We start from the raw sequence: 26,988 nt of genomic DNA, 5'->3' as shown, positions 1-26,988 counted from the left end.
TGTTTGCAATGTAAAGCATTGCCTTCTGCACCTTTTCCTTCCACTTAACCTTCATAGAGCATTATGAATAATGCTCTGTGATTAGCCAACTTCTTCAGCATTGAACTCTTGAGATTTGCCCATCTTGAGATAGTCATCAGTTGGTATGTAGACCATACCATAACCATGCCATATTAAAAATACTTGCTTTTGAAACTGTACTAATTTTCTGAGAAAATTAGTTTGGGATTTTCATTATTTAAATAGACAGAGATAAACACTAATTCACTCTGGACAATCAATTTATACGGAGGTATCACTTTTTAAATGAATTACTAAAAATAAATTAATTATTTGTTAATAGTAAAATTTGTTGAAACGTACCTGATGATGTATGACTTCAGGACTGCAACCTTTTAGAAATGTTGTAAAACACGCCACTGACCCCTAGTGGGCACCAATACTTATTACAGTGATTTAAAACGGGACAAAAAAATGTTAAGAAATCAAAATTTGCTCCAGTTCCAAACAGTCATTTATTAAATTTTTATGTTAGCGTACATTGTGAAAAAACAAATCTCTTTCAACCTGACACCTTTTGTGCCTAAAGAAACAGAATGATAGAAAAGTCTAACATAGAAAAAAATATGGAGCAGGTCACAGCTCTGTAGTGTCAATCTCGCTTTACATCCTACAAAATATGTAAAACAGAAAAAACATTGTTTACAATCCAGCCTGAAAGCCACTCCTTGTGTTTCCAGAAACTGCTGAATCACTGTTCACAAGGCCGTTGCTCAGTGCCATGCAAGCAGTGCTGGGTGTGGTAAGGTTACAGCAATGCGTCATGTCTGCACAAAAATAAAACCCCGTTTTTTTTGTTTTTTTTTTCACAAGAACTCTTTTCCCTATTGACAAAGCAGACTGTTACTTTTCCAAAGCATAAATTTACCAAATAAGAGAAGGAATTTGTTACATAACAACAAACTGGTAATATGACTCCAGTCTTAATGGATGACAAGTGCTTAATCCTTCCACAGACTGGCAAGGCCTCGGATGAGAGACGACAGCTAAGGCAAATGCAGCGGTGGACATACAGTATAAGACCCATGCACACGTTCGCAGAAAACAGGATAAAATGATCACTTCTGGAGTCAAAACACTAGATCCAATCATATGCGGTGCACCTAAAAGGAGTGCTTGTAAATTATGTAATTCAGTAATGTTACAGTATAAGTGTTTGGTAAAACAGACATTCAAAAGGAGGCGGGAGAAGTATTTTTCAGACGCAGGAATTATAAAACAGCTTCTTCAAATAATGAACAAAGCCCTGCTGCCAAACATCTTTTGGTTTATCTGTAAATCACTTGCGCAAATAATCATCTATATTACTGTAAATGTTCTATATAAATGGTTTAATACACTTTTTCTTTTGTACTTTTACAACAAAGCCCGATCAACTACCACATAGGTTTTGTGATTTCACTGCTCGCTTTTCCTCAAGGCCTCACACACACCTTCTTCCTGTCATTGAAGTAGCTCAGCGAATGATGTCGCTTCAAAATCCTCAGTTCCACAGTGTTACGACTACAAGGACTGCACACCACAGGAGATATGGCTTCCGTGTCCGATTTCCTTATGAAACTGCTGCGAGAAGATATGACTTCATTAAGCGCCAATGACCGTTTCCTATCCCAGTGGGAAAACCTGTCGGACTTGTCTGACTGCTCTGAGACATGGCGAATAAACACAGTGGAAAAGATTACAGCGGCATCAACATGCACCAATTGGAGCCAAGGCATAGACTGTATTTATTAGTCAAACCCCAAACCATAGGAAAAGCAAGTAAAATCTTGATTTGATTAAATAGTTGATTCACTCAGGTTTATTTTGAAACAGTAAAAAGGCAGCATGACCTTAAATGAAAACAAGTGAAAAGGTCTCAGCAGCCTCATGATTGTAATTTTGAATATATATATATAAATTTTGCTATTTGGGGAAAAAATCATGTGGCCCTTCCGATAAAGAAAAGACAGGGTTGGGTAGTTGGTGAGCACTCACACCTTCAGTAAGTTGGTAATATTTGTGAAAATGAGGTAAGAGTACATGTATATTTAAAATCTGTGTAAAATTACTTTATATGGGAAAAATTGGGGAGGAGAACTTCCCAAAACTGATTCAAAACCCTAAATGTTTCCCCATTTCCTGTTCTGGCTTGTGTAGGTAACGACACAGGCCTGTGAGATAAGGTACGCAGACCACCAGTGTCACAGATTAGGTCTTCTTTTTCAGGTCCTCGAACCGCCGTGTCAAATCGTCAAAGTCGATGTCGTCCGAATTGGTGTTGTGTCCACCCAGGGAGGAGCTGGGGAGTGTGTCGGGAACGGAGGGAAGTTCTGGTAGGTTGTTGTGGTCAAACGAGTGACGAGGTGCAGGAGTAGGACCTGAAGCGAAGTATGAACAGTTTATTTTTTTCTACTATAACCAGCCAAAAGACATCAGGAGTGAACTTCACAAAAACCATGGAGGAGAAGAACACAACAACTGGAATTATGCATCATAAACAAATCTGCACATTTTGCAGATGGAACTCACCTACAGCCTGAGAAGGAACAGAACCTTTGTCATTGAAGTCATCAATCTAAAACGCAGACAAAAATGCGTCACAAATTGTGTCGACACCATTCTACTGTAGATAACTATTGGTTAGACATCACAAAAACAGAATCGGAGAATAAACAGAAAATATTCTGGTGCACAGATTATTTAAGAACCATCACCCTTCATAGCAGATGTTAGGAGGGAGGCAGCGTTACTTCTCTGTTCGATATATCAATCAGACTCAGGCACACTCAGAGCAACTCATCATCTCATGTTAGTCAAAGCAGAAGCTATTCACAAAAACAAACAGGTTGTGGGAAATAAATCCAAAGTGATGGCTCAAAATAATTTTTTATACACAACTGAAAAGCAATTAAAGTGCAGACTTAATTTTTGAATTAACATGGCTGAAGACTTTTTCTGAAGTCTGGAATCCCCTAACAATCTATGAGATGTGTTGCCAGGTCTTTACTGAAGCTGTTGTTCTTTTTCTGCTCAGGTTGTGTTTGGATGAAACACAATCAGGCACCATCTGGTGGAGATCACGTTACTGACCAGGTCACTGCCGAATGCCAAGTCACTCTTACAAGTAAACTTTGTGGCAGCTGTAACACTCAAACTCATCAGATTTAAATTATTCCTCAGATCAGAGAGACTCTGGAAGACATTGCATTGTCTCTATGTTTTATATTTCTTTAGATCAGTCTGATCTTGTCTATGCTTATTGCTTTTATCGTTCATTGTAATTTGCTGAAGAGATGCATTTTTATAGACTTGGATAATGCGACACATCCTAAAGAGCTGCTTAGTCAGTTAGTAGATGTATAGGTCCCATTTGTTTTTACTGTTAAAACCAGTCATCCATTTACTTGTTATTCAGCAGCGTGTTTTGTAAAAAAGTTGCTGATTTAAAAAGCAAATATAACAACTGAAATGAGCTTTGAACCTGTCATGTGCAAATCAGCAACAGTCAATTGAAAAAAACTAACGTGTACATAAAATAGCTTTTTTAACGAACAGCCGAACAATTTTAAAATTGAAAGTTAATGTGAAAAGAGTGAATTTTAAATCTGCTATGTTTGAAATGGTTTTTTAAATGACAAATCAACAGCACACACTTTCCCAGGAAGAGAGACTGTTAGAAAGTTTTTTTACTTGATCATTTACTCAGCTTTCTAGCTTTTCACCAATTGAAATGACACGATTCAATGATTTTAATGAAACTGTAAATAGGGTCTGAATGTGATGATATGACTGGACTGGAAAGGATTTGGAACTATTTCAATTTGGTATTACTGTAAAAGAAATGGGTATGTTAGTCTTTAAAGTGTGTTCAGATTCGTTGTAATTTGGAAGAAAATATTTTTAAAAAATTTAAAACAATATTGCAAATTGAATCTGCACTCCAATCTCATTTTCAGTACATAACTGTTAGTTAAATATACTCAGTACATGCTTAAAAGGGACAAGGGTTATGCCAGGCCGCAGTAAGTTATGGACTTCACTCTACATTTATAAACGTAGATGAAGCAGGAATGCAAGTAAAACTACAAGCAAGCTGAATAAATAGTCCTTCCCTGAGTGCTTCCCTGCCCTGTGCATCTGTCCATCTGTGGGGATGGGGGTGGGGAGGCACTGACGTGAAGGGTCAGTCACTTACGGACTCGTATGTGGGGGGAGAAGTAGGCAGCTGAGGGGGCTGCCCTCCTGCAACTGGGAAGCTGTTGTAGGTTCCAACCGAAGGGTGAAAAGGTTCCTGCAGGAAACGGCAAATAGTCAGGAAAACGTTGGGTGACCATCATCCATATCATCACACACACAAGAACATTTTTCAATATTCTGCTGCATTTGAAACTATTGTCCAAATACAAACAGATTAAATGACTTTAATAACAAAGAGGAGATATTTAAATAATTCTGTATATTCAAGCAGACTTGGATTTTGTTATGTTATATAAAGTGCAATATAATCAATGAAAAAAAAACTGAGCTCTTATGATCACATTTTATTTCACATTACTCTCACTTTGTAAGCAGAGTGTAATTTTGAACTGACTCAGGTGACACTAAACTTTATGTGTGTTTAATAACAGTTATTAACAGAGAAAGCAGCAAGAAACTCAAGTCCCAACTGTTTTGGAAGAATCTTTAGCTTGTTTTAGTGTTTATGTTAGAAATTCAGAGATGGTGCGACTCTAAAATCTAAGTAAATTAGTACTTTCTTGGTAAATTGTGGGTCCTCTAAGAAATGAAACTTAAAAAAGGTATTGTAAATGTTTATTAGATGTTTCTGCATGTTCCAAAAATTTCCCCAAAACAAAAGTGTCCAGACTCTGTGGGTTTTCAATACATTAAAAACTAAAAACTTTTAATCCAGGCTTGATGTGGATGGACCAAAAACAGACATCGATTTCAGTCTTAAAATACGTCTCAGTTAATCATTTTTAGAAAGCAAGTCAATTTTAAAAAAAATATGAAACATAGGACAATAGTCTGGAAATTCAAATAGTTTTCTGTACACCATTTTTTCTGGGCCTGAAAATGACTGAAAGTCTATTTTATACTTTTGAAGACTGCTTAGGCCTGTTAAACTCACAGTAAGAGGTTACAAGAGTATTTTATTATTTCTTACCGCTCCTTTTGGAGGTGGGTAGTTAAAAGCTGTTGGCATAGGCATAGACATAGGCATGGGCATGGGCATGGGCATAGCTGTAGTAGGAGGAGCAAAGAAACCACCTCCACCGCTTCCACCTCCATTCTTCCTGTCTGTATCCACATCAATTAGGTCTGCCTCCTCTCCAGTACACACTTCAGGCTATCCAGAAACAGTTTGAGTAAATGAGCAAAATTCATGACATCCTCCTTCCTACATAGTCAAAGGAAATGTATTCAAAAAAAAATAACAACATACCCGGACCATAGCATCAGGCTCATATGGCACATTGTAGTTCTTAGCTATCTCTATCAGATAGCGCTCCACTAGAATCTTGGGAGGAGCCTCCACACTCAGTTTGTGCATCAGCTGTAATCATATCAGATGGTTACTCGACAAAAGGTACACATTATTCACAAAGACGTCACAAAATACCGGAAGAATATGGCCTACCCTGTCGTTGACAGTGCCAATCTGGTTTGTTCTGCACAGCTTGCCATATTCCTTGCTGTATTTTGCACATAGTTGTTCAGAAACCTGAAGGAACCATTAAGAGACACAGCTGTAAAAACTGACATGATAGAAATAAAACTGCTTATTGAAACAGTTATTTGTTACATCAGAATTAAACTTAGTCAAACAAGGAATTTTATTTTGGTTTAACTTTGTCCTAAATGTACAGACATTTGTAATATAAATAAAAATACTTATTGGGATATTAAGAATGATTTTTTCTTTCTTTTAATTGAAAAAGCACTTACAATCTTCAATTCAGACACCTCTGACTGGAGGCGTGGTGCTGCCCAGATGAGAGTGGACACTGCCTCTTGCAAGCCTGGATCTAGTTCCCTGGCAGCCACAAAAGAAGTAGATGAGCATTGTGACAGCAATTGCTCATCATTTGTACCAGTACAAACTGGTACTGAAAAACCAGTTTGCTTCAGTACTCACTTCATGGACTGGATGAGGCCGAAACGAGTGAGCAACAAATCACAGTACAGCTCAAGGATCTCCATGGCTTCAACCAGGTAGTCCTCTCTGATGATGTGTTCAACACGAATCCGGGCCCGCTCATCCTTGCCAGAGGACAAGTAATCTGCAATCTCCTTCCTTGCCTTTTGGGCGAGCTCAGCTTCATTTGAAATGTGCGAAGATTGGTTAAGTTAAAACTATCACTAATGGCATGAACAAGAGAAAATGAATCAAACTTATTTGCCAACTTCAATGCACTCACTTTTCTTCTTCTCTAGGAGTTTAAGTCGGTTTATGACCAGCCGCAGGTTAACTCTTAGCCTTTCTCCTTTGAATCCTCCTCCCAACATGACGACAGTGTATCTGTGGACAGAGTATAGTGTGATCAGAAATCATACGGAAACGTCCGATGCAGTGACTCACCTCATCATGTGAGGGCGAGCAGATTGACCGCGCAGATTAAGCCCCAAACAACAAAAAAACACATGTAAACACAGAGTAAATTAAACATTGAAATCACGCTGACAACTGAAACTATTCGTTGACTATGCTAAAGTCAGTTAGCTTTAGCTTAACGTAAGCTAACAATAAGAAATTGCGATATTTTCAGAGTTGACAAATTATATTTGTTTTATTTGTACATCCGCATATTTTACCACAATGTTGCAGCAGTTTAAGGTTAACTCGAGCCTGATTTTTTTCCCCACAGTTCAGTTTGTTAATGCTAAAGTTTCTCAGCGTTGGTTAGCTTCCAACTACTAGCTCTTGCTAAACGCTTTCAAAACAAAAACAAATAGACGCCAATAAACTCAAATACGTTACAGAATTTTATTTTAAACGTCTAAAGTTTATCCTACATAAAACGAAAAAATACTTACCTGAAAGTCTGTAACTGTTAGGCAAGCCAAGACACGAAACTAATACGGGTTTCTGTCCCCGTTTGGTCGCCTAGTTTACTTCCGTAATGGTTTGCGTTTACGTCATGGGGATTTTACCAAAGAGGCGGACACGATGTATGGCAGACCAAAGTGACATTTAATAACAATGCACTCCTCTCGCGTTACCTTTTTTAAAATATGGCAGTTTTATATATTTCAGATATATCAAATTAGTTTCTTAGTCATCAGAATGGAAAAAATCTACGTTTAAATTGCATTTCAGCTGGCCATTTTTGTAAAGGACTTTGGAAATACTGTTTATAAATATTGAAAAAAATTTTAAAAGTTTAATTAAATGTTTCAAAGTGAAACATTATTCATGATTAAGTGATTCCTTATTAAAAGAAAGTTTCAGCTATCCGAGATGTGATTCTTCTTATCCTAATCATCATTTCGCAAATCAAACGTCATTCTACTGAGGACAAATGACGTCACTTTTTCCATTCCTGAGCACTGTCAACACTTATGGAGTAAATCTAATAGTACAGCTGTATTAAAAATCAAATGTAAACATTTTCTCTATTTGGTTATTCTACACTATATAATTTAATATATATTTCAGCCATATGTTTACCAAGCATTGTACAAAACTAAATTGTCTTGTGCACATTTTAAAAGAACAATTTCTTTCCAAGAAAAATTGTAATCGCTTTAATTTAATGGTGAATGATGTGTGTGTGTGTGTGTGTGTGTGTGTATATATGTCAAGGAACTAGTTGGGGCAAATGCAGGCAACAAATTGTAGAGGAATAACAAAGCTTAAGATGCGCTGCTGTATTTTTAAAAATAAATCCCATGTTAAGTCTGAAACACTACTAGAAACTACAGCAATATACATATAATTGTAATGCTGTTTATTAGGATGCTAACGACTTAAAAAGTCACTTTCATCAACAAAACTATTGCAGTCTTGCTTGTCGTGTTAATATTTATTGATTTAGGTAATCCAAATTAGATTTGATATTAGCATAACATTTTCTTCTTGTAGAAAGACAAATGAGAAAAATGATCAAGAACTACATTGATAGTCAGGCTGGACATCAAAGACTCATTATACACGAGATTATGAATAAGATTCATAATCTCCACACAAATCTTGCTTTTATGTCAGTTTTTGTCAGGTATTTATGCTCACATCACCCCCTGATGGCAAAAAGTGATTCTGTTCTTCAATGTGGTACAACTGCTGAGCTGCAAAAATCAAGAGAAGTAAAAAAAATTTGCTGCAGGCAGACCCACAATCCAAGCTAAGGCCCTTATTGATTCTTACTGCAGCACAATAACCATTTTAGTTAGTAAAATAAAGTGTTTTATGTGAATAAAAACAAAGAGATGTGACCACAGCATACATTTTAATAAAAATGGAAACAATGTATTCACACTTTCAGGCTTAATGTATTGCAGTTGTTTCATAAAAGAATCTGTACAATGAAAAGGTGATCATCAAAAATAAACCAGCAAAGTCATTACAGCTTGAGTTTGATGACAGAAACCTCCTTTTGTTTCTTCTTCTTTGAAGACTGTTCCTTTGTACTTTTGATCTGACTTTTGACCTGATCCTGAAGCTGAGAGAAGAAAGCTTGAGAAGACCGCAGAGCCTTGTCCTTTCCTTCATCCTGAAAGCAAAGGAAGCAGTATTAGATGTGTCACTTCAGAAACACACTGAGCTATTTAAGGGGGAATGAAGTGTTTGTGTTGGGATCCAGAAGGTGTGGCTCAACCTGCATAAACGAAAGATGAGTCAGCTAAATGTACAAATGCTAAAAATAGATGCTCAAATTGTGATGTGCAGGTTAAAAATGTGCTGATAAAGGATCCAACTTGTCCGTGACTAGCGTTTTATCTGTAAAGTGATATAAAAAAAAATACACAGCTAGAAAGTATATGTCCATAGCAAATGTGTTTTTAAAGGATTTGGTAATAGTGTTCACATTGTGGGTCAGAAACTATGAGAATTTGGTTTGTGTATAATCCAATAAAATGCTCAACCTTTAGTATTGTGGCTTTGCCTCCCTTTGTGAGTTTCTTCAGGTTTTCAGTGACCTCAGCCTTCGAAGGCTTTTTATTTCCCCCGGTTCTGCTAGCTTCCTTAAGTTTTTGTCTCTTCTCCTTCTCCTGAATCTTCAGACGCTTCACTTTCTTCTTGTGCCGTCTCTCGCGCTTCTTGTCAGTCGACGTCTTCTCAGTATCACCCAGTAAGTCTCCGGCCTTGTTCTTCTCCTTTAAAAAACAGAAAATACTTATAAGCTGTTGTGCAACTGGAAAACTGGCATAATCATAGATATTTGCAATCGGATTGAAGCTGGCAAACCTTGACTTCTTCTGGTGCGAGCAGAGTAGCATCACTCGCGCTGACTGGAGCCACCTCCTCCATAGTGATGGACGGGAGGTTCAACACCACCTTGACCTCTGGAACAGGCTGCTCAAGAAAGTAAACATGGACGGATGGGTTCATCATCACCTGCACTATCCTGCTACCCTTTACATTTATCGTACAGCATGTCTCATCCTCATTTAACTATTTATTTTAATTTTTATTTTATTGAGTTAAATTGATTTCAAAATGATATTTTATTTATTTTGCCTTTTTTGTACCTTTTAGTAACTGATATCAGAAAATAACTCACTGGTTTTGGTGTGAAGTGGAAGTTGGAAAGAGCATCCAGCTTTAGAAAGAGCGTGTCCATAAGCTTTTGAATTTCTACATGAGCTGGGTTCTCCTCTTCCTCTGTCTTATTCTGAAATAAGAGGATAATAAAACGGAGGCTCTGTGGATTGTATGTGACAGAGAATAAATGTAAAGAAGTTTAAAGACAAACCTGAATCTGTTTGATGTATTCTTGCTCATAGATTTCTGCTAGACTCTGCTTGCTCTTCTCATGGTCCAGACTCAGTCTCTTTTTGTATTCAAAAACCTCCTCCTTAGGCTTCTCTTTACGCTCCACATCATCAAATGCCTTGTATGAACACAACATAAAGGCACAGATTAAAAGAAACATTAATTATAATAATAAAAATCAGGTTAAACAAAAATCTCTATGTCTGACCTGGTCTTTTATTCTCTGTTTGATGATGTCTTCAAGCTGCAGGGTGGTCTCCTCAGTAATAGCAGGGGCTAATAAACAAAGCCGGGTTATTTGGTTTACCTGAAAGGCTTGCTAAATAGACTGCTACATCAAATGACAGCAGCAGAGTTGCTGACCAATCGAAAAGCATGAGAATAAATGCTTACCCAATCTTGATGCCTGTTCAAACTCCACGTCCTCCTCCAGCATGCTGTTCTCCGGACGGGTCTGCGCCGTCACCTCGCCGGACAGCTGCCACGCCTTCTCTGCCAGAGATGCGTTCTCCAGCTCTTGGATCTTCTGAGACATCTGCAAAATGGGAGACCAGCAGTAACTAAAAGTGAACTGCAGGGAACCTTCTTTCACACATTCTTGAGAAAATCTCTTTTGTCAAGATTTTCTGCCTAAGGAATTATCAAAAAAGTGACCCCATCAAATAATATCAAAACAGTAAAAACAAGTAAGAGGTTAAACTTGGGGCCATAGAAAAACTTATTTATATTCTTAACTCAATGTTTTCATAGTAAAGTTTTTGTTTTTCTTCATTTTAGAAATTCAACTCTGTGGTATCAGAAGCAGACATCAGTTATAAATGAAATCAGCAGCATTTGAAGCTTTGTTACCTTCTCCTGTCGCTTCTCATATGAAGACTTTACTTCTGACTTTTCCGAGCTTGAAGCTTTTCCTCCAAATATCTCCTCCATGTCCTCCCCCTCACTGTCCTCATCCCCAGACAGGTCAAAGGTCACCTTCTTTTGAGAGGCTTTACTTGGACTTCCTCCGTCACCGCTACCAGAAAGCACAGACATGCTGCCATCAAATTAAATTGCTTCTCTGACATATGGATGAAAAAAAAAACCAAGTACGGTAACTGATCACACTTACTCATCATCAGCCTCCTCTTCCTCATCAAAATCCTCTTCTTCAACTTCATCCTGGATGTCCTCCATCTCATCATCATCATCATCATCATCATCATCTGACTGCTCATTTATTTTAGCTGATCCGCCCTCCATGGCATCAAAGAAATCTTTGTACTTGAGATTCCTGGAGCTCTTTGCCTGTTAATATAAACAAAATTATTACATTTTCGTCTTCTGTGTTATCGTGGAAAGCAGAAATGTGACGTACACACCGTGTTTTTCTTCTTTTCTTTGGAGGACATAATCTCATCCAAGTCCAAATCATCATCTTCATCAGAGGGAACGTCCTGAAAATAGTCAATATCATCTTCGCCCTCGTCTTCCTTTCCCTCACGTTTGTCCATCTCATCAAGAAACGACTCCATCTCTGACAGTTTGAAGAATTTATCATCAACCTCAGAGGGAACAACTTTTGTTCTGGAGTCATTCTTCACACTTTGCTTCTTCTGCTTCTCTCGTTTCTCAAGAGCGTCCACGTCAAAATCTATATCAGAGTCTTCCTCAGAGTCACTGCGTTCCTCCGCTGCCTTATTATTTCGTTGTTTGGAAGGTTGTTCAGTGTCATTTTCATCATCTGCCTCTCCTTCAGCCTCCTCTTCATTCTCGTCTTCCTCCTCCAGCAAAGTCTGTATTAAAACCTCATCTACGGCATTTTTAAAATGTTTCATCACAGCATTATTCTGTATCTCCAGTTCCTGCCAAATCTGCTCCTCATCAAAGTTGTCCACCACCAGCTGAGGCAGTGGGCTTCCTTTACAACCTGCAGGCTCCACAGATTTCTGGAGGTCATACAGGGTCTTAGTGAGGGAAGTAAATTCTGCTGCAGGTCCATCTTGAAGGCTGAAGAGGTGAAAACAGCTGTTTAATCTGACAGATCTAGAAATATGGTTCAATGAGAAATTTCTAACTGTGCTTGTTTTTTTCAATTGGAGCAACAAATGATGCCAAAGAAACTAACATTAGACTTATGATCTATGATACAAAAATTAGAACAAAAACTTGAAAACTGAAGAGTAACGCAGTACATTCATCTGTAATATGCTAAAACAGGTACAGACTGTTAGACTGAAATTAACACCAAGTGTGCAACATAACCCCAAACAAATGTACACCCTATATTCATCAAACACATAAACGTATGAAAACAAAAAATAGCTTTAAACAGTTAAAAAAAATGTATGTTTGTAATAAAGATTCCTGGAAATCTAAAAAAAATGTTATGTGTACTATTTTAAACCGGAATTATACAAAGACAATGAATTGAATCGCAACATCAATGTGTAAAATGTTACAATCACACAGGACAGCTCAGATGCAATATCTAGTAGGATTTCAAGTCCAATAAATTCATGCCTTCATTACCTTGATGCCTGTATAAAGGGACATCATGATCACAGAATAAGGAAAAGAATAGTGGGAAAGATGTGGCTGAATTGCAACCAAATTTAATCTAGCAGAACCTAACATTAATATGTATGTTTCATGTTGCTTTACTCTAGCCAAGATAGGCCAGAGTAAATGAATACAGAAACATGAAATAGGCACTACCCAAACAGATAATTGACTAAAAAATATGAAGCGATTATTGTTTTGTAAAGAATGTAAATACACATAAAATACTAATTATTTCCACAGTTATAGTTGCACCCATGTGACCATATGATTAAATATCAATATTGGTGTTTCATTTTTAGAAACAAAATCAGAACTTCCGCTCTACAAACAGCATATTTGTCTCTATGACGTTGAAGTCTTATCTGCCTTATGCAAGAGGCTGGTGATTTTTAAGAATCATCCTGCTAAACATTTTCTTTTAGGTGTTTCTATATCCAAATAAAAATATAGGAAAGATCTTCACTTTACAGTTGTGAAATAGCGTCTGTCTCTATGTCCACAGCACTCTCTCTCTATCTATCTATCTATCTATCTATCTATCTATCTATCTATCTATCTATCTATCTATCTATCTATCTATCTATATCTTTTTAATGAAATTACAGATCATTGTGAGGTTATGTTTCAGTCAGTTTATTAAAGATCAATTAGCCAGAAATTCAGTTTAGCTCTGTAAGGAAGCTGAGATACAAAACAAAACTTTTTTTCATTCATTATGCTTTAAAACTAAGAACTAATTAATGAATCAGCGACAACATAGGCTCTGATTAACATATTACAGCACGGTAATAACCAGAAGCAGGTTTGGGGTATATGCTTTCATGCATAAATGCCTTGAAAGGCCTCAATTTCTGTTGAATTGAAGAATATTACCTCTAGCAAGGAACCTGCTAAATTCCCCTTCATGTTTTCTATACATAGAAAGACATACAAAACTACAAATAGGTATCGGCAAAGAAAACTCTGACCACTGTATTTCTAAATACACTTGAGACTTAGTTATGCGTGTTATCTTGTAGCAAATTAATAATTTTACTTCAATTATAACACTAAATTTACATCTACACCACTACTTGCCAATGCTACAGCTACTACGAATGCTACTACTGTAGTTAGCTTTAGCTTAGCGTTAGGTACGGCAATCGTTGCTTTTTGATTATGAAAAACATTCAGCAGCTGTTTTCTCCGGCATTAGCTACTTGCCTCAGAAAGTTCTCCGGCTGTGCCGTGTTGTCATTTATTATCTTAACACAGTCCTCCAGCACTCTCCTTATTTCTCGGTTAGCCATGTTTCACTCACATGTGTGAGCGTCTAAGTGTCGTAGGTAAATAGGCTCTAAGTGAAACACTTCCGCTGCCGTAGCTGCTTGGTTCCGAGGTACTAACATGGCGTCCGCTGTCCTGAAGGTTGCAGGTTTGTTTACGTCGACTAATGTCTTACGCCAACTACTGGACTCCTATGTGATATTTTTTATACCTTCATTATTATCACTGGACACAGTAAAAACAAAGATGACTTACTAGACAGAACTATGATCAATTTACATTAGCAGTTTGTTTTACTGAAGCCTCTGTTTGCATTGTTGTTCATGAAGTCTGAGTTTGATTAGATGCATTTTAATGTAGGCACACAGGATTAACTTACTGGGTTTTATACGAATAGACAGAGAAACATATTCACTTCGTTTTATATGTTCAATGATATACAGAAACACCATTAAATAAATTGTTTTGTTGAAATAAACATTTATCCACATTTATTTTATATTTGGGGGAGGGCGGTAGAGACTTCTAAATGCTATGAGGATGTATCAAAACAGTATTTAACACTACAGTGGCTATTGTTTTTTAAAAGGGTTTTAAATCCACTAAAAATATAAGTTTATTCTGTGTCGTAGGTCTACCCTTATCTGAAGATCTGCAGGAAGCTAAATAAAAAAAGTTCTTAACCCTGAAGGAAAAGGGAGGAAAACTTGTCAGTTTATTTTTATTTTTGAAGCACTTTTAAATGTAATTTAGTTTAAAACAATTAAGACACAAATAAAAGAGTCATCACAGTAAAATTACTACAATGAAAAACTTAAAACTAAATATACAAAATCTGACAATAGTGAGTAAGAAAATAAAGTAAGTAAAAACAAATGAATAAATGTATGTGGCAGAAAACACATTTTAAGCTGGGTGTCTGTAAGACAGATGCTGTTCAAATTATCTTTAAGTATTTTCAAACAGGTAGGTTTTTACTTTAGATTTAAAAACACAAAACTCTGACTTTTAAAACAATCTATAACACTGTTTAATTGTTATAGATTTTCTAATTTGATGAAAAATATTTTGACAAGGCTGTAACATTTCTCATCATAGTAATCTGTTTGTTCAGCGGCAGGCTTTTCCAGATGTTCTCATGCCACCATCCTGCGAGGACATTCAACAACTGCCCCCCTCCACCAGGGTATTCCTGGGTCGCTGTGGAAGCTGGGGAAGCTGAACCACATAGCCATCGCCGTGCCCGACATGGAGAAAGCCACGGCTCTGTATCGAGATGTACTCCGTGCCACTGTGAGCGAAAAGGTCCCCCTGCCGGAGCACGGTGTCTACACAGTGTTTGTGGAGCTGGGCAACACTAAGCTGGAGCTGCTACACCCTCTCGGGGAGAAGAGCCCCATCTCTGGGTTCCTACAGAAAAACAAGTCAGGAGGGCTGCACCACATTTGTATTGAGGTGCGAAACTGATGGCACTAAAACTATTAGTTAGTTTATTAGTTTTAAATAGATAGCACGCTTAAAGTTGTATTCACATCTACAAAACTAATAATGCAGATCATAGTCACATTTCAAAGCAGGTGACTATTATTGTAGCGGTTTTGTGCAAAAGTCTCGAGTCATTTCTTGATTTGATGTTTTAAAGCCAGGCAGCCAGACTTTCTCATACTCTTTTAAAGTGGTATTCATCAGTAGCTTAACATATTTTCAGGCAGAGTGGTTCGTCACAGATGCACTTTATTACAGCAGCCTGTTGAAAGGACAAAATATGTTAAAATTTCGTTAGCTGGATCTATAAAAAACTTTTAAAATAACAAGTTTGCTCTCAAAGAGTTACTATGTATAATCTTAGCATTTGTGAAGGAGGACACACTTCTCAGACACTGTGTTAGATCTTTGCTGGCCCTTTTTACCTGTTTCTTAAAGTAGGACATTTCATCTTCCGTAGGTAGCTGTTAGACCTAACACTTCTTCGTTTGTCCTCCATATTCCCGCATCCATGGTTTCGTTGAACAACGACTACACAGTGTGCTGTTATGACCAGATGAGAGAAGTGTACAGAAAATAAGGGACATTTCTGCAAAATGTAAAACCTTAACTCGTCTTTAGAAAGCTCGGATAACGAGTGTATTGGATATGACCTAATTAAAAGAATTTGTTTATCCTTTGAAGCAAAGTATTAAGAAATTGAACTTCAAGTGGAAGTTTAAAAATATTTCCTAAGTGCTATATCTTCGGGGCTGACCTTCTCTCATGCAGGACTTGCACAGGTCAAGGGTCGTTAAAGAGCTGCTAAAATCTCTGCAGAACCAAAATATCCTGGTTCTGACCTAAACAAACTGTTTAGGTTTTTATCTTCAGGTCAGCGCTACAGAAAACAATTTTCATAAACCAGACGCCACAGAGAGAGTTTTTACCCCCAGGCTGTCTCTCTGATGATCACAGTTATGTCCTCATTTAGAGCAAAGCGGAACTTTAAATGAGGATTGAGATTTTTTCTTGTGTTAAAGTTCTGTGTTGAGAAGTCATTAATTTTATTTTGTTGCAGTTACCGGTGCCTATGTTTATAGGTCATTGAGCAAGAGACAAGGTACACCCAGGTCATAGGAATTATAAACACAAACAACTGTGCTCTCTCTCTCTCTCTCTGTTTTGCACACACACCTTATTGCAGCAAGGTCACAATCTGGTAATTGCACCGTTGTGCACCTCCATGTGCCTAATTTATGAAATATGATCTATGTTACGACCTGGCTCTTTCAAAAAAAGAAAAAGAAAAACAGAAAAGGCCACTGGCTGTAACAATCTATAACAAATAACAGAGTTCCTCTCCAGGTTGCCTAAAACCATATAATCAGAAGACATTGCCACTGTCATTTGAAAAGGAAGATTACTGAGATGAGTGCTGTCAAGTATGTTTCTTTTTAGTTTAGTTTTTGTTCTTTTTAGTGATCTAACCTTTTTTTGTTGCCTTGGTAACATGGTTGGAAATGTTAGCCCTGTGAGGGATTTAATTCTATCTATTTTAATATGGTTAGTCTGATATTGAGAATTATCATAATGATTGGATTAATCATTATGAGAATTCATGGGCTGAAGCTTTGTGACTATTTCAGGTTTTTTTTTGGAAATCTGGACTCCAATAGCTCTAATTTAAACTGAACTCTAGCTACTGTATTTTATTGGATGACTTGCAGTTCATTGTAAGTGTGAAATAATAATCTGGAAACAGTCCCTTATAAAACAGATCAATCCATAAATAATTGTAGATTCATACTGAGTTAGAAACAGCTCTTATCAACAGAAAGTGTTATGTTTCTCTTTCTTTGTTTTTTTGGTTAGCTCAGTATTTCCATCATGTATCTTATAAACAAAGAATGCAAACTCCGCACAATTTGATTGCTGCACATTTTGCTGAGGGTTGAAGGTTTATGTCTGTAAACAAATCTCATGCTAGAATGCTAGACTGAATTGTCAGCATCATAGAAACTTAAATTGAAACTCACATTTTTGGAAGCTGTTCATATTTCCTAACTCACACTAGAACAAAAGTGTGCTGTCACTGTGGACAAGTAGAAGTGATTCAGAGAGCTGACTCAGTTGTTGTCTCAGTTTATGGTACAGTAGGGTAAAGTGCACGATAAACTAGCTGCAGACGAATGATTAACAGAGTTTTCCTCCCGTCTGCAGGTGGACGACATTACAGCTGCCGTGGCCGACTTGAAGTCAAAGAACATCAGAACCCTGTCGACAGAGCCTCGGATAGGCGCTCATGGGAAACCGGTCATGTTCCTTCATCCCAAAGACTGTGACGGTGTGCTGGTGGAGCTGGAAGAAGCATGAGCCTCTCTGATCTGCATGAACTGTCGGAGCTCTCCATGTATATCTACATATTCCTCAGCCACTTTGATAACACGGTGATAGCGGTGTCGAATGCTCTCTATGGCACTTCTCATTTCAGAAACTGTGTTCCTAACTCTCCTAAATCTGTTTTGTACTTGTTTGAATCATTTGTTTGCCTTGTTTAGACGGTGTTCATAAAGAGGAACTTCCACTAACTGCCTGCTCTTTTGTAAATGCGTTTTTGAATCAGAGCTTGACATTTTAATCTAACAGAACACAATGTTCTTCTCCCCCGGCTGCAACTTGAAACAAGTGTGTAGCCTGAAAAACGGATCATTTCTGGAAAACAGAAGCAAAACTCCCACTCTTGTTCAACATCCTGGGGAAATGTATCACGCAACATTTCTGTCACTGAACTTCATCAGGCAAATATGGTTCTAAATAAAGCCTACCAGTATCGTCCAATAATAACGCAAGGCCAGTGCACAAACTTTGAAAAGGAACATGGCTAAACTACAATACATTACCCCTCATAATGCACATTTATTCTGTTAAGCTGTATTTAAAAAAGCCTTAAATGAATTCATATTATATTGCAGTGGCATAATATTATAAACATTTTAAGAAAATCCTACATTTAAACTCAATACAACTGATATTGAGGAGAAAGAAGAAAAAAAACTGTAAATAAATTTGGTCCTTTTTTGTTTTTGAATCATCTATAAAATGTGTAACATTTCACATGTTTAGAGCATACAAAGAAAGGAATCTTCAGGAGTTAATTTTTACACAATCTCGAGTGTCCACAGTCCTGATTCTTCTCCTCCTCTACAATTCCACAGATTTTCTACAGGGTTTATGACCGCGTGATGCAATGACCAGGGCAGAGGGCTGAATTTGTCTGATGACGTTTGTTGATTTGGATCATCCTGCTGAAAAACCCAATTTGGTTTCCCCTTGGAGGCCACAAGAAACATATTATGAAACCTCCTGGTATTTCAATGATTTTCATGCTACCATGTGCTCTTATAAGGTGCTTAGGCACTAGTGACGCATCTGTCCTGAGTGTCAAGGTAACAAGTTACCCACAAAATGCATTATAACATAAACAGCTTATAAAGCCATGATACCAGAATTTTGGGTTACCACTAGAAGATTAAGATTCAAGAGGAAAACAGGGACAACACAGATCAGATTGCAAAATGGCAAAGTCTGATGACGTATGGTAACCTCAAACATTTCACTTTGACTTCCTGTTAAGTTTTCTTGGAGAACATGGAAATTCCCTGATGACTTCAGACTTGCAGAACATTGTGGAATAAATGTTTGGGTTTTACAAAACAAAACAAAAAGTATAGTGTTTTCACTTGAAACTGAAGCTGTAAACATTTTTGCGTCACTTGAAACATCTGAGTAAGACTTCTTTGAATAAGCTGCTAAAGGCAAAGTGTCACCTTGAACCACATGATTAGACACTTAACCAAAATCCTTTAATTTTAAGAGTCATGTTACAACCTTCAAACTAAGACACAAGGATGGAAACACAAGGTGTTTATTGCTAAGCACAATAAACACTTGAAGGATCTAGTGAAGGCAGAGACATGTTTATATAGTGTACCTATTAAGATTTCTGTATTACCAGGCAACTATAACTGGTCCAAAGCAGCACCAGTCTTATAATTTGGAAAAGAGTGAAGAATGACATTTAATCTGCAAGTGCAGTGATTGCTGCAAGGAAACAGAATAGCTTTGATGAAAAGGGGAACCTCTTAGGGCTGTCAGCCATGGTGGGAGAGCTCCAACTAATTTGATAAGGCAAAACAAAATCTAAAATAGTCAGGGAACACAAGATTAATCTGAAACCTAAACCTATCATGTTGAATCTTCCAACTTGACAGCTACCTAGCTAAGAATGAGGTCACATCAAGTGTATCCCTGAATACTAAACCAGCAGCACTAATGCTAAAGCCAGAATTTAGTAGTATGGAGAAAATGAATGCTTTGTTCTTGTATCAGCTTAGTCCATGAAGTTCTTTGCTCTAGATATGTTGTACGGCTGAAAACTGATTCATAAAGTGCTGGAAATCAGTGTAGTAACTAGAGCATACAGACTCAAAGCATTTTACAGTAAATGTAGCCAGAAGTATCCTAGTTTTAGTTTCATCTGGTTTAAATTCCTAAGCAGGTTTTGCTTTCCAATGAATCCCAGTCAGATTAAGCCTACACTGATTTTCCACGAGTAATTAGTTGCAGAGCCTTCTGCAAAGACATGCACTAAAAAAAAAAAAAAACTTTAAAAAAACTGAAGCTTTATATTTAGTTTTACAAAAAGGCTCAAGCGGCTAAATGAAAAATCTGAATGTGCCAATTTTATCCAATTAATGTTTAGTCACTGCCATAAAATTGCACAGAATATAGTTGAATTAATGAACTGCTGCCAAAAATTCAACTGAAGGGCAGGCATTTTGTTTGGCTCAACTTTAACTATGTGCTTCATAGTAAAAGGTGATATTTTAAAGCAATTACCCAAACTTCAGCATTGACCATTGTCAGATGGTCATTAGTTTTGCACCAAGTTGCTCATTTGAGACACATGGTCTATACTTGATTTGAAATAAATAGTAATTATGGCTGAACACTTTGAGCCCTCAGATCCCTGAATGTCTGAACTTCAGCCCAAGATATATAAAATTGCTAATTTTTCAAGCATGTCTGGAACTTTTGTTGAAAATAGGGATAAGGTTCTAAGATCAGACAATTCAATATATTAAACTCCACTTTTAAACACACTGAATAAATGAAAACCAGTCAAATGAGAATCCAGAAGGTAGGATTTATTTTGGTCTTTCAACACAATACAGCAAGCATGCAGCGACTACATCTACAGATTTAAAGGTGTCAGAACTGTTAAACAATGCGACTATAATAACCAATTTAATGCCAAAAATATATTTTGAAATTTATAGAAGCAAGATGCAAAGTGCCACATATGCAAGCATTTTTTTTTCCCTCTGATAATTTCTGGACGGATTTAGCTGCTCTCTTTGCCCAGAGTGTGTTTGTCAAACAGGTACTCTGCCATGCCGTTCTGAGGAGCTCCCATGCGGCGCAGGTTGCTCACCCAGTCTCCCAATTCTTTGATTGACTTCACCTGCTCATCAAGGTAGTGCGTCTCGATGAAATCACACAGCTGGAAGACAACGAGATGAAATCAGCAAGTCTTCATGATATTTAAGCTTTTAACTAGATCAGGGCTTGTGCCAATTGAATTTGAGTTTCAAATACTCACATGTGGGTCAGTGTGAGTAGAGCAGAGCTTGTGCAAGTCCAGCAGTGATTGGTTCACGCTCTTCTCAAGCTGCAGTGCACATTCAAGAGCTTCGATACCACTGCCCCACTCATCCCTGTCTGGCTTCTGGAAGACAAAGAGCAGGAGAACACAAATTAATGAGGGAAATTCAAGTCACAAAACTCTACTTTCAGTTTAACATTTTACTTTAACTTGAAAGGGTTGCATGAGTGGTCAGAAAAGATAAGCAGAAATCAGCCGCACACCCCCAGTATCTGCATTGCCACACCCAAAACTTGTTTGATATGTCAAACAAGTCAATATCCTGAAAGAGACCACCTTCAGTTTTTTACCTTGATGTCCTGCAGGAAAATCCTTCCTCCCCTCTGGTTCTGGAGTTTCATTAGCTTCTCAGCATGCTCACGCTCCTCGTGGGACTGACCACGAAAGAACTTGGCAAAGTTGTGCAATGCCTGATCATCCCGGTCAAAGAAGTAGCCCTGTGAGAGAGGAAAATGCTTAGGCTCTTTATATTAATTTATAAGTGACTAAAACTTAACACAAGCCAGAGTAATAAAAAAAAGCCACCACGTGGTTACACAAGTCTCCAATTCCAGTAAAGTTCAGAATGATAATTATATATAGTCTAGATTAAAAAAAAAAAACTCATGTTTTAAACTTCTGCATATATAAAAGAAAAAACTGAACTCCTCCCAAAGCAAAATACACAGCAAAAAAAAACAAAACAAAAAAAACAAACAGTTTCAGCTGCAAATCAAGCTGGTTTACATGCTTCCTCTTTCAGGTAATAGTTCCCCATATTGTTAGACACCTGTTCCACATCGTTTCCCGAAATGTTTGTTCACCACAGCCGTTTCATTTCCGCTCAATTCATATTTGGGACTCACCATAGACAGGTAGACGTAGGAGGCATACAGCTCCAGGTTGATCTGCCTGTTGATGGCAGCCTCGCAGTCCTGATGGTAGTTGTGTCTCACCTGGGAAGTCATGGTTCTGAAAAAATAAATACACTTAGTCGAATTACAGTCAAAATAACATGAAATTGTAATTTCATGCCCACGTATATCAAGGGACTTAAATACGGAAGTTTTGAAAATTGACTCCAATAATGACCAACCCGACTCTAGCCCTTAAAGGCGCTTCATAATAACTAAAAAAACAACCTCCATGCCCCAATAAACATTCATGAAAACGCCAGGCTTTGTGCGCCATGAGCTGCTACCAGCTCATGAAGCGCTTCTTGCGCCAAATGCCACATGAGCAGCGTTTTTGTGGTGAAAATGAAAACTTAAACCCCTATAAAAAGAAACATTTTAACATAAACGCCAATACACATGCATAGAAAAGAAAATTACATGACACATATCACTCCTTACTGTAGTTTGGTCGTCTTTTGAGGAGGTCGCCGCTCTTCGACTGGTTGCGCTGTTAGCAAGACAAATAGCCCTCTAGCAAAGCGTGATGGAGGATAATTTAGCTAGCTGGCACTAAAGTACGAATTGCTTGACAAAAAAAAGTTGAAGAGAAGCTGCTATTTGACTGTTGAGACAGTTAAAAGGTTGCCGTTCAAGCACTGTTGAAGCAGGTAACCTTCACTGTCCGCTAACGAGGATCAACTGTGTACGCTACGTGCGGAAAGTCTGTAAATAAAGCGTTTAGAGGAGACGTCACAACTAGATGGGGGCGGAGCCTTTCTGTAACCAGGTAACGGAGATCAAATCGTTCAATTTTGATGTTCTTTTTTAAAACAAGTACATTAAAACAGCACTTATTTTATAAACAGACATACCCACGGAAAGAATATAATTACTGTTAGTTGTTTTGTCAAGTAAGTATTTAATACTTCATTTAAAATGTACTATCACCAGTTAAAACACGAAAATGCCCGGTATCTTCAAGTGTAAAGATAAAAAAAACCAAAAAACATATAGTGCTCTGGATGGCACTTAATTGCAAAATGTATATTTTGCTTACAAAGTTTTTGTCGAAGCTTTTTAAAAACAACATATCATCATGTATTTGCTACAATAAGTTAAGCACCACGTTGCAATTTTTCAAACATCTATCTGTTGTGCCATATATTTACTTTATTTTTGGAATCAAGAATAACAATTTCTCAGTCACAATGGGATTAAAACTGGGTGTGGACTTTGCCAGGAACAAGGACAGACGAGTTAATTACTCATTTTCTGATGACTCGTGGTAGACCACGTGTGCCTGCTCAGATGATCTTTTGGGTTTGTGCAACAACTACGTTAACATATTTTAAAATTTTTTGGATGAAGTAAGCAATATTTTGACACACACAAGAACCTGACTAAATAAATTATTGTGTAAGATCTTGATAAAATATTAGCATTTAATTCTTATTTGGTTAATAACACAAATGTATGACTAAATACAACCAGGTAAATACATCTACAGGTTAGGTGGAGGTGTTTCCTTTTAGAGAACGAAGATACATTTAACACAACTCTATAGTGATAATCTATCAATCCAAAGACTTTAGGATATTTTTAAGCGTTCTAACTAGATTATGTTCAATTATTCCTTTTCTGTACTGAAATGGCGTTGGGTTGTTTACCTTCCTCTATTACAGCTGAGAAGTACAGTACCTCCTAAGGGATTAGATTATGTTACGATGGCAATAAAAGCGGCATATGTACATCCAATCAGAGAAGAGGTTACATGAAGTCACATCTAGCAGAACTAGTTAGTTATGATGTTACCGCAAATACCTGAAATTATAGGTGTTGAAATGTTGTTGAAATTAAACAGGAAGTCGCTTATTCTTGTTGCCATATTGTTCTATAACATTATTTAAAAACACATACACAAAAAAAACCCGTTTGTTTTTTAGTACAAAAAAATACAAATACAGTACCAAAAGTAACTAATAATTTTCCACTTAAATTAAGAAAGTTACTATTTAATAAAACTTAAATGCAATCTATGATGACTCTGCAAAGATGTTTTGTTAACTCATCTACAGATCAGTAGCACAAGTTTCTGCGTAAAGCCGTAAATAATGCAGGTGTTTTTAGAATGTTTCGGCTAGTAAATTATTCAAAATGCTGAACTAACGTGTCCAACACAAAAGGATCTCTTACAGTACGTTTCACTTTATCAGTGAGTATGATGCCACCTACTGTCCACCATGACATAATGCCTTAACTTTCCCTCCAAAAAACTACCAACTTACTGTGTGGATTCTTATCAAAATCTCTAAAATTCTAGTTGCATGAATTAAGGTGCTAAGCGTCAAACGATTCACTAATGTAATATTATTACAAAGTGATATTTCTGAAAACATTTGACAATTTAGACTGGAAACATTTTCAGTTTTCAAAAACTTTATTGATGACTTAAAAAAGTTTAGTCAAAGAGGCCGAATCCCATGTCGTCATCAGACTCCTCAGACTCTTCTTTCTTCTCTTCCTTCTTCTCTTCAGCAGCAGCTGTAAAACAACATACATTTTAAACAATTACAATTCAAAGAACAACAAACTGATTTTTTTCTAAAAGTTGTCAAACTATGACTTCACCATAACATAGTAAAAACATAGGATGAACTATGTTACCTATATAATCTCTACACATCGGGTCAACCTCATAAGGTTAATACATATTTAAGGTTATTATATTTAAATAAAATACACAAATTTGTATGTATACATTAATTATACTTTACAGCACATATGACAAAGTATTAGGTGAGGCAAAACGCTCACCTGCAGCAGGAGCAGCAGCTCCACCTGAGCCAGCACTAGCAGAGCTGGCAACAGCTACAGCGCCACCTGCTGGTACGCTGGCCAGCTTGCCGTAACCTGAAGAAAGAAGAGTTGGGAGAGAAAGTACAAGTAAACCGTGAAAAACAGCAAAAACCCTGGGTATTATTCAGCAGTTTCATCAATGGAGTGGATTTTATTGTTTTTTCTGAATTTATCAAAACAAAATGAATCCCAACAACTAATGTAAGCCTATAGAAGATTTGGTTAAAATACCAAAAATTATATACAGTACAATTCAACTATGTGGATGTTCTCCAACTCAACCTGTGTGCTTCATTAAAATCATGTCTATGTTCACAGATCTAAGTATTCTGATAAAAGCTTATCATGTTCTTTAAAACAACACTTTACAACTTAAATGCGCATTAATTTTTCCTTACAATTATTAAAATCTTTACATTTCAAGACACTACAAAATAATTATTTAAATTGTAGTAGAAACAAACCTGATGGCATGTTTTCATAGATTATAGAATAAATTTATTCTTACAATAACCTCTTTGTTTTTATTTTACTCATTTTGCATCCAATTGTTTTTCTTGTCACAACACCAAACATCAGAACTTGCAGTCACACTTGAACTACTTTTAGGAAAATTAGAAGCAGTTTTGAGTCAGATTATATCTGATAAAGCCTAGCATGTGCCCTAATACCTAGACACAGACATAATTTAAACAAAAAGATTGTTAAAAACGTACCAGTGGCAATAACCTCATCGACATTCTTCCCTTTGAGTTCTGAGATGACCTGTTGGGGGAAAAAAAACAAAAAAAAACAGACATGAATATCTGAAGACGTGTCCGGCTGCTGATAAAACCAGAGTCCCTGTTACCAGGAGGAAAATGGAAAGCGGCGGCCTCTGTACCTTGGTCATCCGGGTGTCATCAGCCTCAATGCCGACGCTCTCCAGGATCTTCTTGATGTCCTTGGCCTCGGGGTTACCGTTGCCACCGAGGGCAGCGAGCAGGTAAGCAGCAACGTAACGCATCCTGGAACACAGGCGGTCATTTAGATATCGAAATACTTTATAACCATCACTGCTCCCAACAAACTCAATAAGTGATTACACCTCTGTTGGTTTTTGAAGTTTCTCTGTGTGTTTTAAATTGTTTTATGCACAAAAATACATATTTGGAACATTTTTAAAGTTCTCATATTCAATTGCACATTTTATTATACCTGGGTGTGATATTTTTAACAGTATAGTATTTTTTTATTATTGTAAATTATTTCATTTTTTTTTGTACCTTGGTGTAAATCGGCATACTTCATTTTCTCTATGACATAGCTGCTGTTAGACCTTAATTTTCCCACTAAGTGCCAACAAAAGTTATTTCTACTTTATTCTACAGTATTTTTATTTTTTGTTATTTACCTCATGGCAAGATTGTCCTGTTTTCTACTGACAGCAACCTCTTACTGAAGAAAACATTTATATACACTTTAAGTTAAAGCCTTTTAACTAGTATTATAGAACAATATGTCACTAGAAATCCTTAACTTTCTAGAGATTATTGAGAGACCACTTGGTGGGCTTTTCATGACCCACAGTGAGGTCCCGAGCTTATCTTTGAGAACGGATTATGTACTGTACCATTTCACATTGCTTACCCACAAAAGTAGAAAAATGAACAGTCTACAATGCTTCTATATGTACATCTTTTATTAAAATTACGAGCTGTAAAACAGGGATTAAGAAAATTTCGGGCCTTTTTAAGACGTGTCAACGAAACCAGCACTTTCTTTCTGTTTTATAACTAATGTGTTTAAATAAACCTATGTGCATCATCTGTGGAAATAGTGATGGAAATATGAAACACATCTTTTAGTTTAACATCCAATAGAGGGCATGCGTTTCCCTCTCGCTGCTATCAGCTAAGTGAGCAGCAGCTAAGCGAGCAGTAAAATACATTAAATCAAGCGGAAACTTCGATCTTCAAAGCTTTAAGTTGCCGGGACTGGAAGATTAGTTGTTTATTTAGATGTCGGAACTATTTCCCCAAGGAATACTGGTCTTTTTGCTTAAAAAATAAGGCACTCACTTGAGCTAAGACGGACAACGCGTGTTCACTACGAGGCTGGCACAGACAGAAAGGACGTTACGTCATTTGAGGAAAGCGGAAAAAGCTTTTCTTCTTCGTGAGTGACAGAAAGGAAAAGAGATCCGAGAGGAGTCCTGCTGCACCGGAGTATGTAAGCAGTTTCTCTGCTAATATCTCCGTAAACATTAACTTTCAAGTATATGTTTCTTGTGAAGT

At 37.1% G+C, this 26,988-nt stretch overlaps 5 protein-coding genes across 6 annotated transcripts; 1 reads left to right on the top strand and 4 right to left on the bottom strand.

The window, feature by feature from the left end:
• Positions 1-496: 496 nt before the first annotated feature.
• ist1 (IST1 factor associated with ESCRT-III) lies at positions 497-7,208 on the bottom strand. 2 transcript variants are annotated; one of them, XM_032561499.1, is made up of 10 exons: positions 7,081-7,208; positions 6,465-6,565; positions 6,182-6,362; positions 5,992-6,079; positions 5,684-5,767; positions 5,489-5,599; positions 5,210-5,392; positions 4,238-4,333; positions 2,572-2,617; positions 497-2,420 (listed from the first exon to the last, which is right to left on the bottom strand). In XM_032561499.1, exons 2-10 carry the CDS (start codon positions 6,550-6,552, stop codon positions 2,251-2,253), a joined length of 1,047 nt encoding a protein of 348 aa, XP_032417390.1. In that variant the 5' UTR covers positions 6,553-6,565; positions 7,081-7,208; the 3' UTR covers positions 497-2,250. The 2 variants fall into 2 exon arrangements, with proteins under 2 accessions (XP_032417390.1, XP_032417391.1); XM_032561500.1 differs by having other exon boundaries at positions 2,572-2,578.
• Positions 7,209-8,473: 1,265 nt separating this feature from the next.
• Positions 8,474-13,868, bottom strand: mphosph10 (M-phase phosphoprotein 10 (U3 small nucleolar ribonucleoprotein)). Its single transcript, XM_032561498.1, has 11 exons — positions 13,727-13,868; positions 11,341-11,968; positions 11,091-11,266; positions 10,829-10,994; positions 10,373-10,514; positions 10,188-10,255; positions 9,960-10,097; positions 9,768-9,878; positions 9,452-9,559; positions 9,130-9,360; positions 8,474-8,756 (listed from the first exon to the last, which is right to left on the bottom strand). Exons 1-11 carry the CDS (start codon positions 13,810-13,812, stop codon positions 8,607-8,609), a joined length of 2,004 nt encoding a protein of 667 aa, XP_032417389.1. The 5' UTR covers positions 13,813-13,868; the 3' UTR covers positions 8,474-8,606.
• Positions 13,850-17,849, top strand: mcee (methylmalonyl CoA epimerase). The gene is made up of 3 exons (XM_032561502.1): positions 13,850-13,937; positions 14,904-15,244; positions 17,477-17,849. The coding sequence occupies exons 1-3, from the start codon at positions 13,910-13,912 to the stop codon at positions 17,627-17,629; spliced, it is 522 nt and encodes a 173-aa protein (XP_032417393.1). The 5' UTR covers positions 13,850-13,909; the 3' UTR covers positions 17,630-17,849.
• A 2,593-nt stretch (positions 17,850-20,442) lies between these two features.
• LOC116719112 (ferritin, heavy subunit) lies at positions 20,443-22,580 on the bottom strand. The gene is made up of 5 exons (XM_032561501.1): positions 22,316-22,580; positions 21,827-21,932; positions 21,272-21,418; positions 20,919-21,044; positions 20,443-20,819 (listed from the first exon to the last, which is right to left on the bottom strand). Exons 2-5 carry the CDS (start codon positions 21,926-21,928, stop codon positions 20,661-20,663), a joined length of 534 nt encoding a protein of 177 aa, XP_032417392.1. The 5' UTR covers positions 21,929-21,932; positions 22,316-22,580; the 3' UTR covers positions 20,443-20,660.
• A 1,690-nt stretch (positions 22,581-24,270) lies between these two features.
• Positions 24,271-26,884, bottom strand: rplp2b (ribosomal protein, large P2 b). Its single transcript, XM_032561503.1, has 5 exons — positions 26,773-26,884; positions 25,596-25,719; positions 25,429-25,477; positions 24,671-24,766; positions 24,271-24,397 (listed from the first exon to the last, which is right to left on the bottom strand). Exons 2-5 carry the CDS (start codon positions 25,716-25,718, stop codon positions 24,315-24,317), a joined length of 351 nt encoding a protein of 116 aa, XP_032417394.1. The 5' UTR covers position 25,719; positions 26,773-26,884; the 3' UTR covers positions 24,271-24,314.
• Between the last annotated feature and the right edge of the window lie 104 nt (positions 26,885-26,988).

This window comes from Xiphophorus hellerii, chromosome 4 (assembly GCF_003331165.1).
Source record: "Xiphophorus hellerii strain 12219 chromosome 4, Xiphophorus_hellerii-4.1, whole genome shotgun sequence".
NCBI lineage: Eukaryota > Metazoa > Chordata > Actinopteri > Cyprinodontiformes > Poeciliidae > Xiphophorus > Xiphophorus hellerii.
This window is presented reverse-complemented; position numbering and strand designations above follow the sequence as displayed.

Bases quoted from the DNA above. Each gene is read 5' to 3' on its own strand.
- LOC116719112 (XM_032561501.1), bottom strand. From the start codon at position 21,928: ATGACTTCCCAGGTGAGACACAACTACCATCAGGACTGCGAGGCTGCC. The intron at 21,419-21,826 runs GTGAGTCCCAAA...CCTCTCTCACAG, and splicing joins CCTACGTCTACCTGTCTATG to GGCTACTTCTTTGACCGGGA. The intron at 21,045-21,271 runs GTAAAAAACTGA...TTTGTCTTCCAG, and splicing joins TTTTCCTGCAGGACATCAAG to AAGCCAGACAGGGATGAGTG.
- rplp2b (XM_032561503.1), bottom strand. From the start codon at position 25,718: ATGCGTTACGTTGCTGCTTACCTGCTCGCTGCCCTCGGTGGCAACGGT. The intron at 25,478-25,595 runs GTACAGAGGCCG...TTCCCCCAACAG, and splicing joins ATGACACCCGGATGACCAAG to GTCATCTCAGAACTCAAAGG. The intron at 24,398-24,670 runs GTGAGCGTTTTG...GTTGTTTTACAG, and splicing joins AGCTGCTGCTCCTGCTGCAG to CTGCTGCTGAAGAGAAGAAG.
- mcee (XM_032561502.1), top strand. From the start codon at position 13,910: ATGGCGTCCGCTGTCCTGAAGGTTGCAG. The intron at 13,938-14,903 runs GTTTGTTTACGT...CTGTTTGTTCAG, and splicing joins CGCTGTCCTGAAGGTTGCAG to CGGCAGGCTTTTCCAGATGT. The intron at 15,245-17,476 runs GTGCGAAACTGA...TCCCGTCTGCAG, and splicing joins TGCACCACATTTGTATTGAG to GTGGACGACATTACAGCTGC.
- mphosph10 (XM_032561498.1), bottom strand. From the start codon at position 13,812: ATGGCTAACCGAGAAATAAGGAGAGTGCTGGAGGACTGTGTTAAGATA. The intron at 11,969-13,726 runs GCAAGTAGCTAA...TCACCTCTTCAG, and splicing joins CAGCCGGAGAACTTTCTGAG to CCTTCAAGATGGACCTGCAG. The intron at 10,515-10,828 runs GTAACAAAGCTT...CCCATTTTGCAG, and splicing joins ATGAGAAGCGACAGGAGAAG to ATGTCTCAGAAGATCCAAGA.
- ist1 (XM_032561499.1), bottom strand. From the start codon at position 6,552: ATGTTGGGAGGAGGATTCAAAGGAGAAAGGCTAAGAGTTAACCTGCGG. The intron at 5,768-5,991 runs GTAAGTGCTTTT...TGGTTCCTTCAG, and splicing joins AGGTGTCTGAATTGAAGATT to GTTTCTGAACAACTATGTGC. The intron at 4,334-5,209 runs GTAAGAAATAAT...CGTTTCCTGCAG, and splicing joins ACCCACCTCCAAAAGGAGCG to GAACCTTTTCACCCTTCGGT.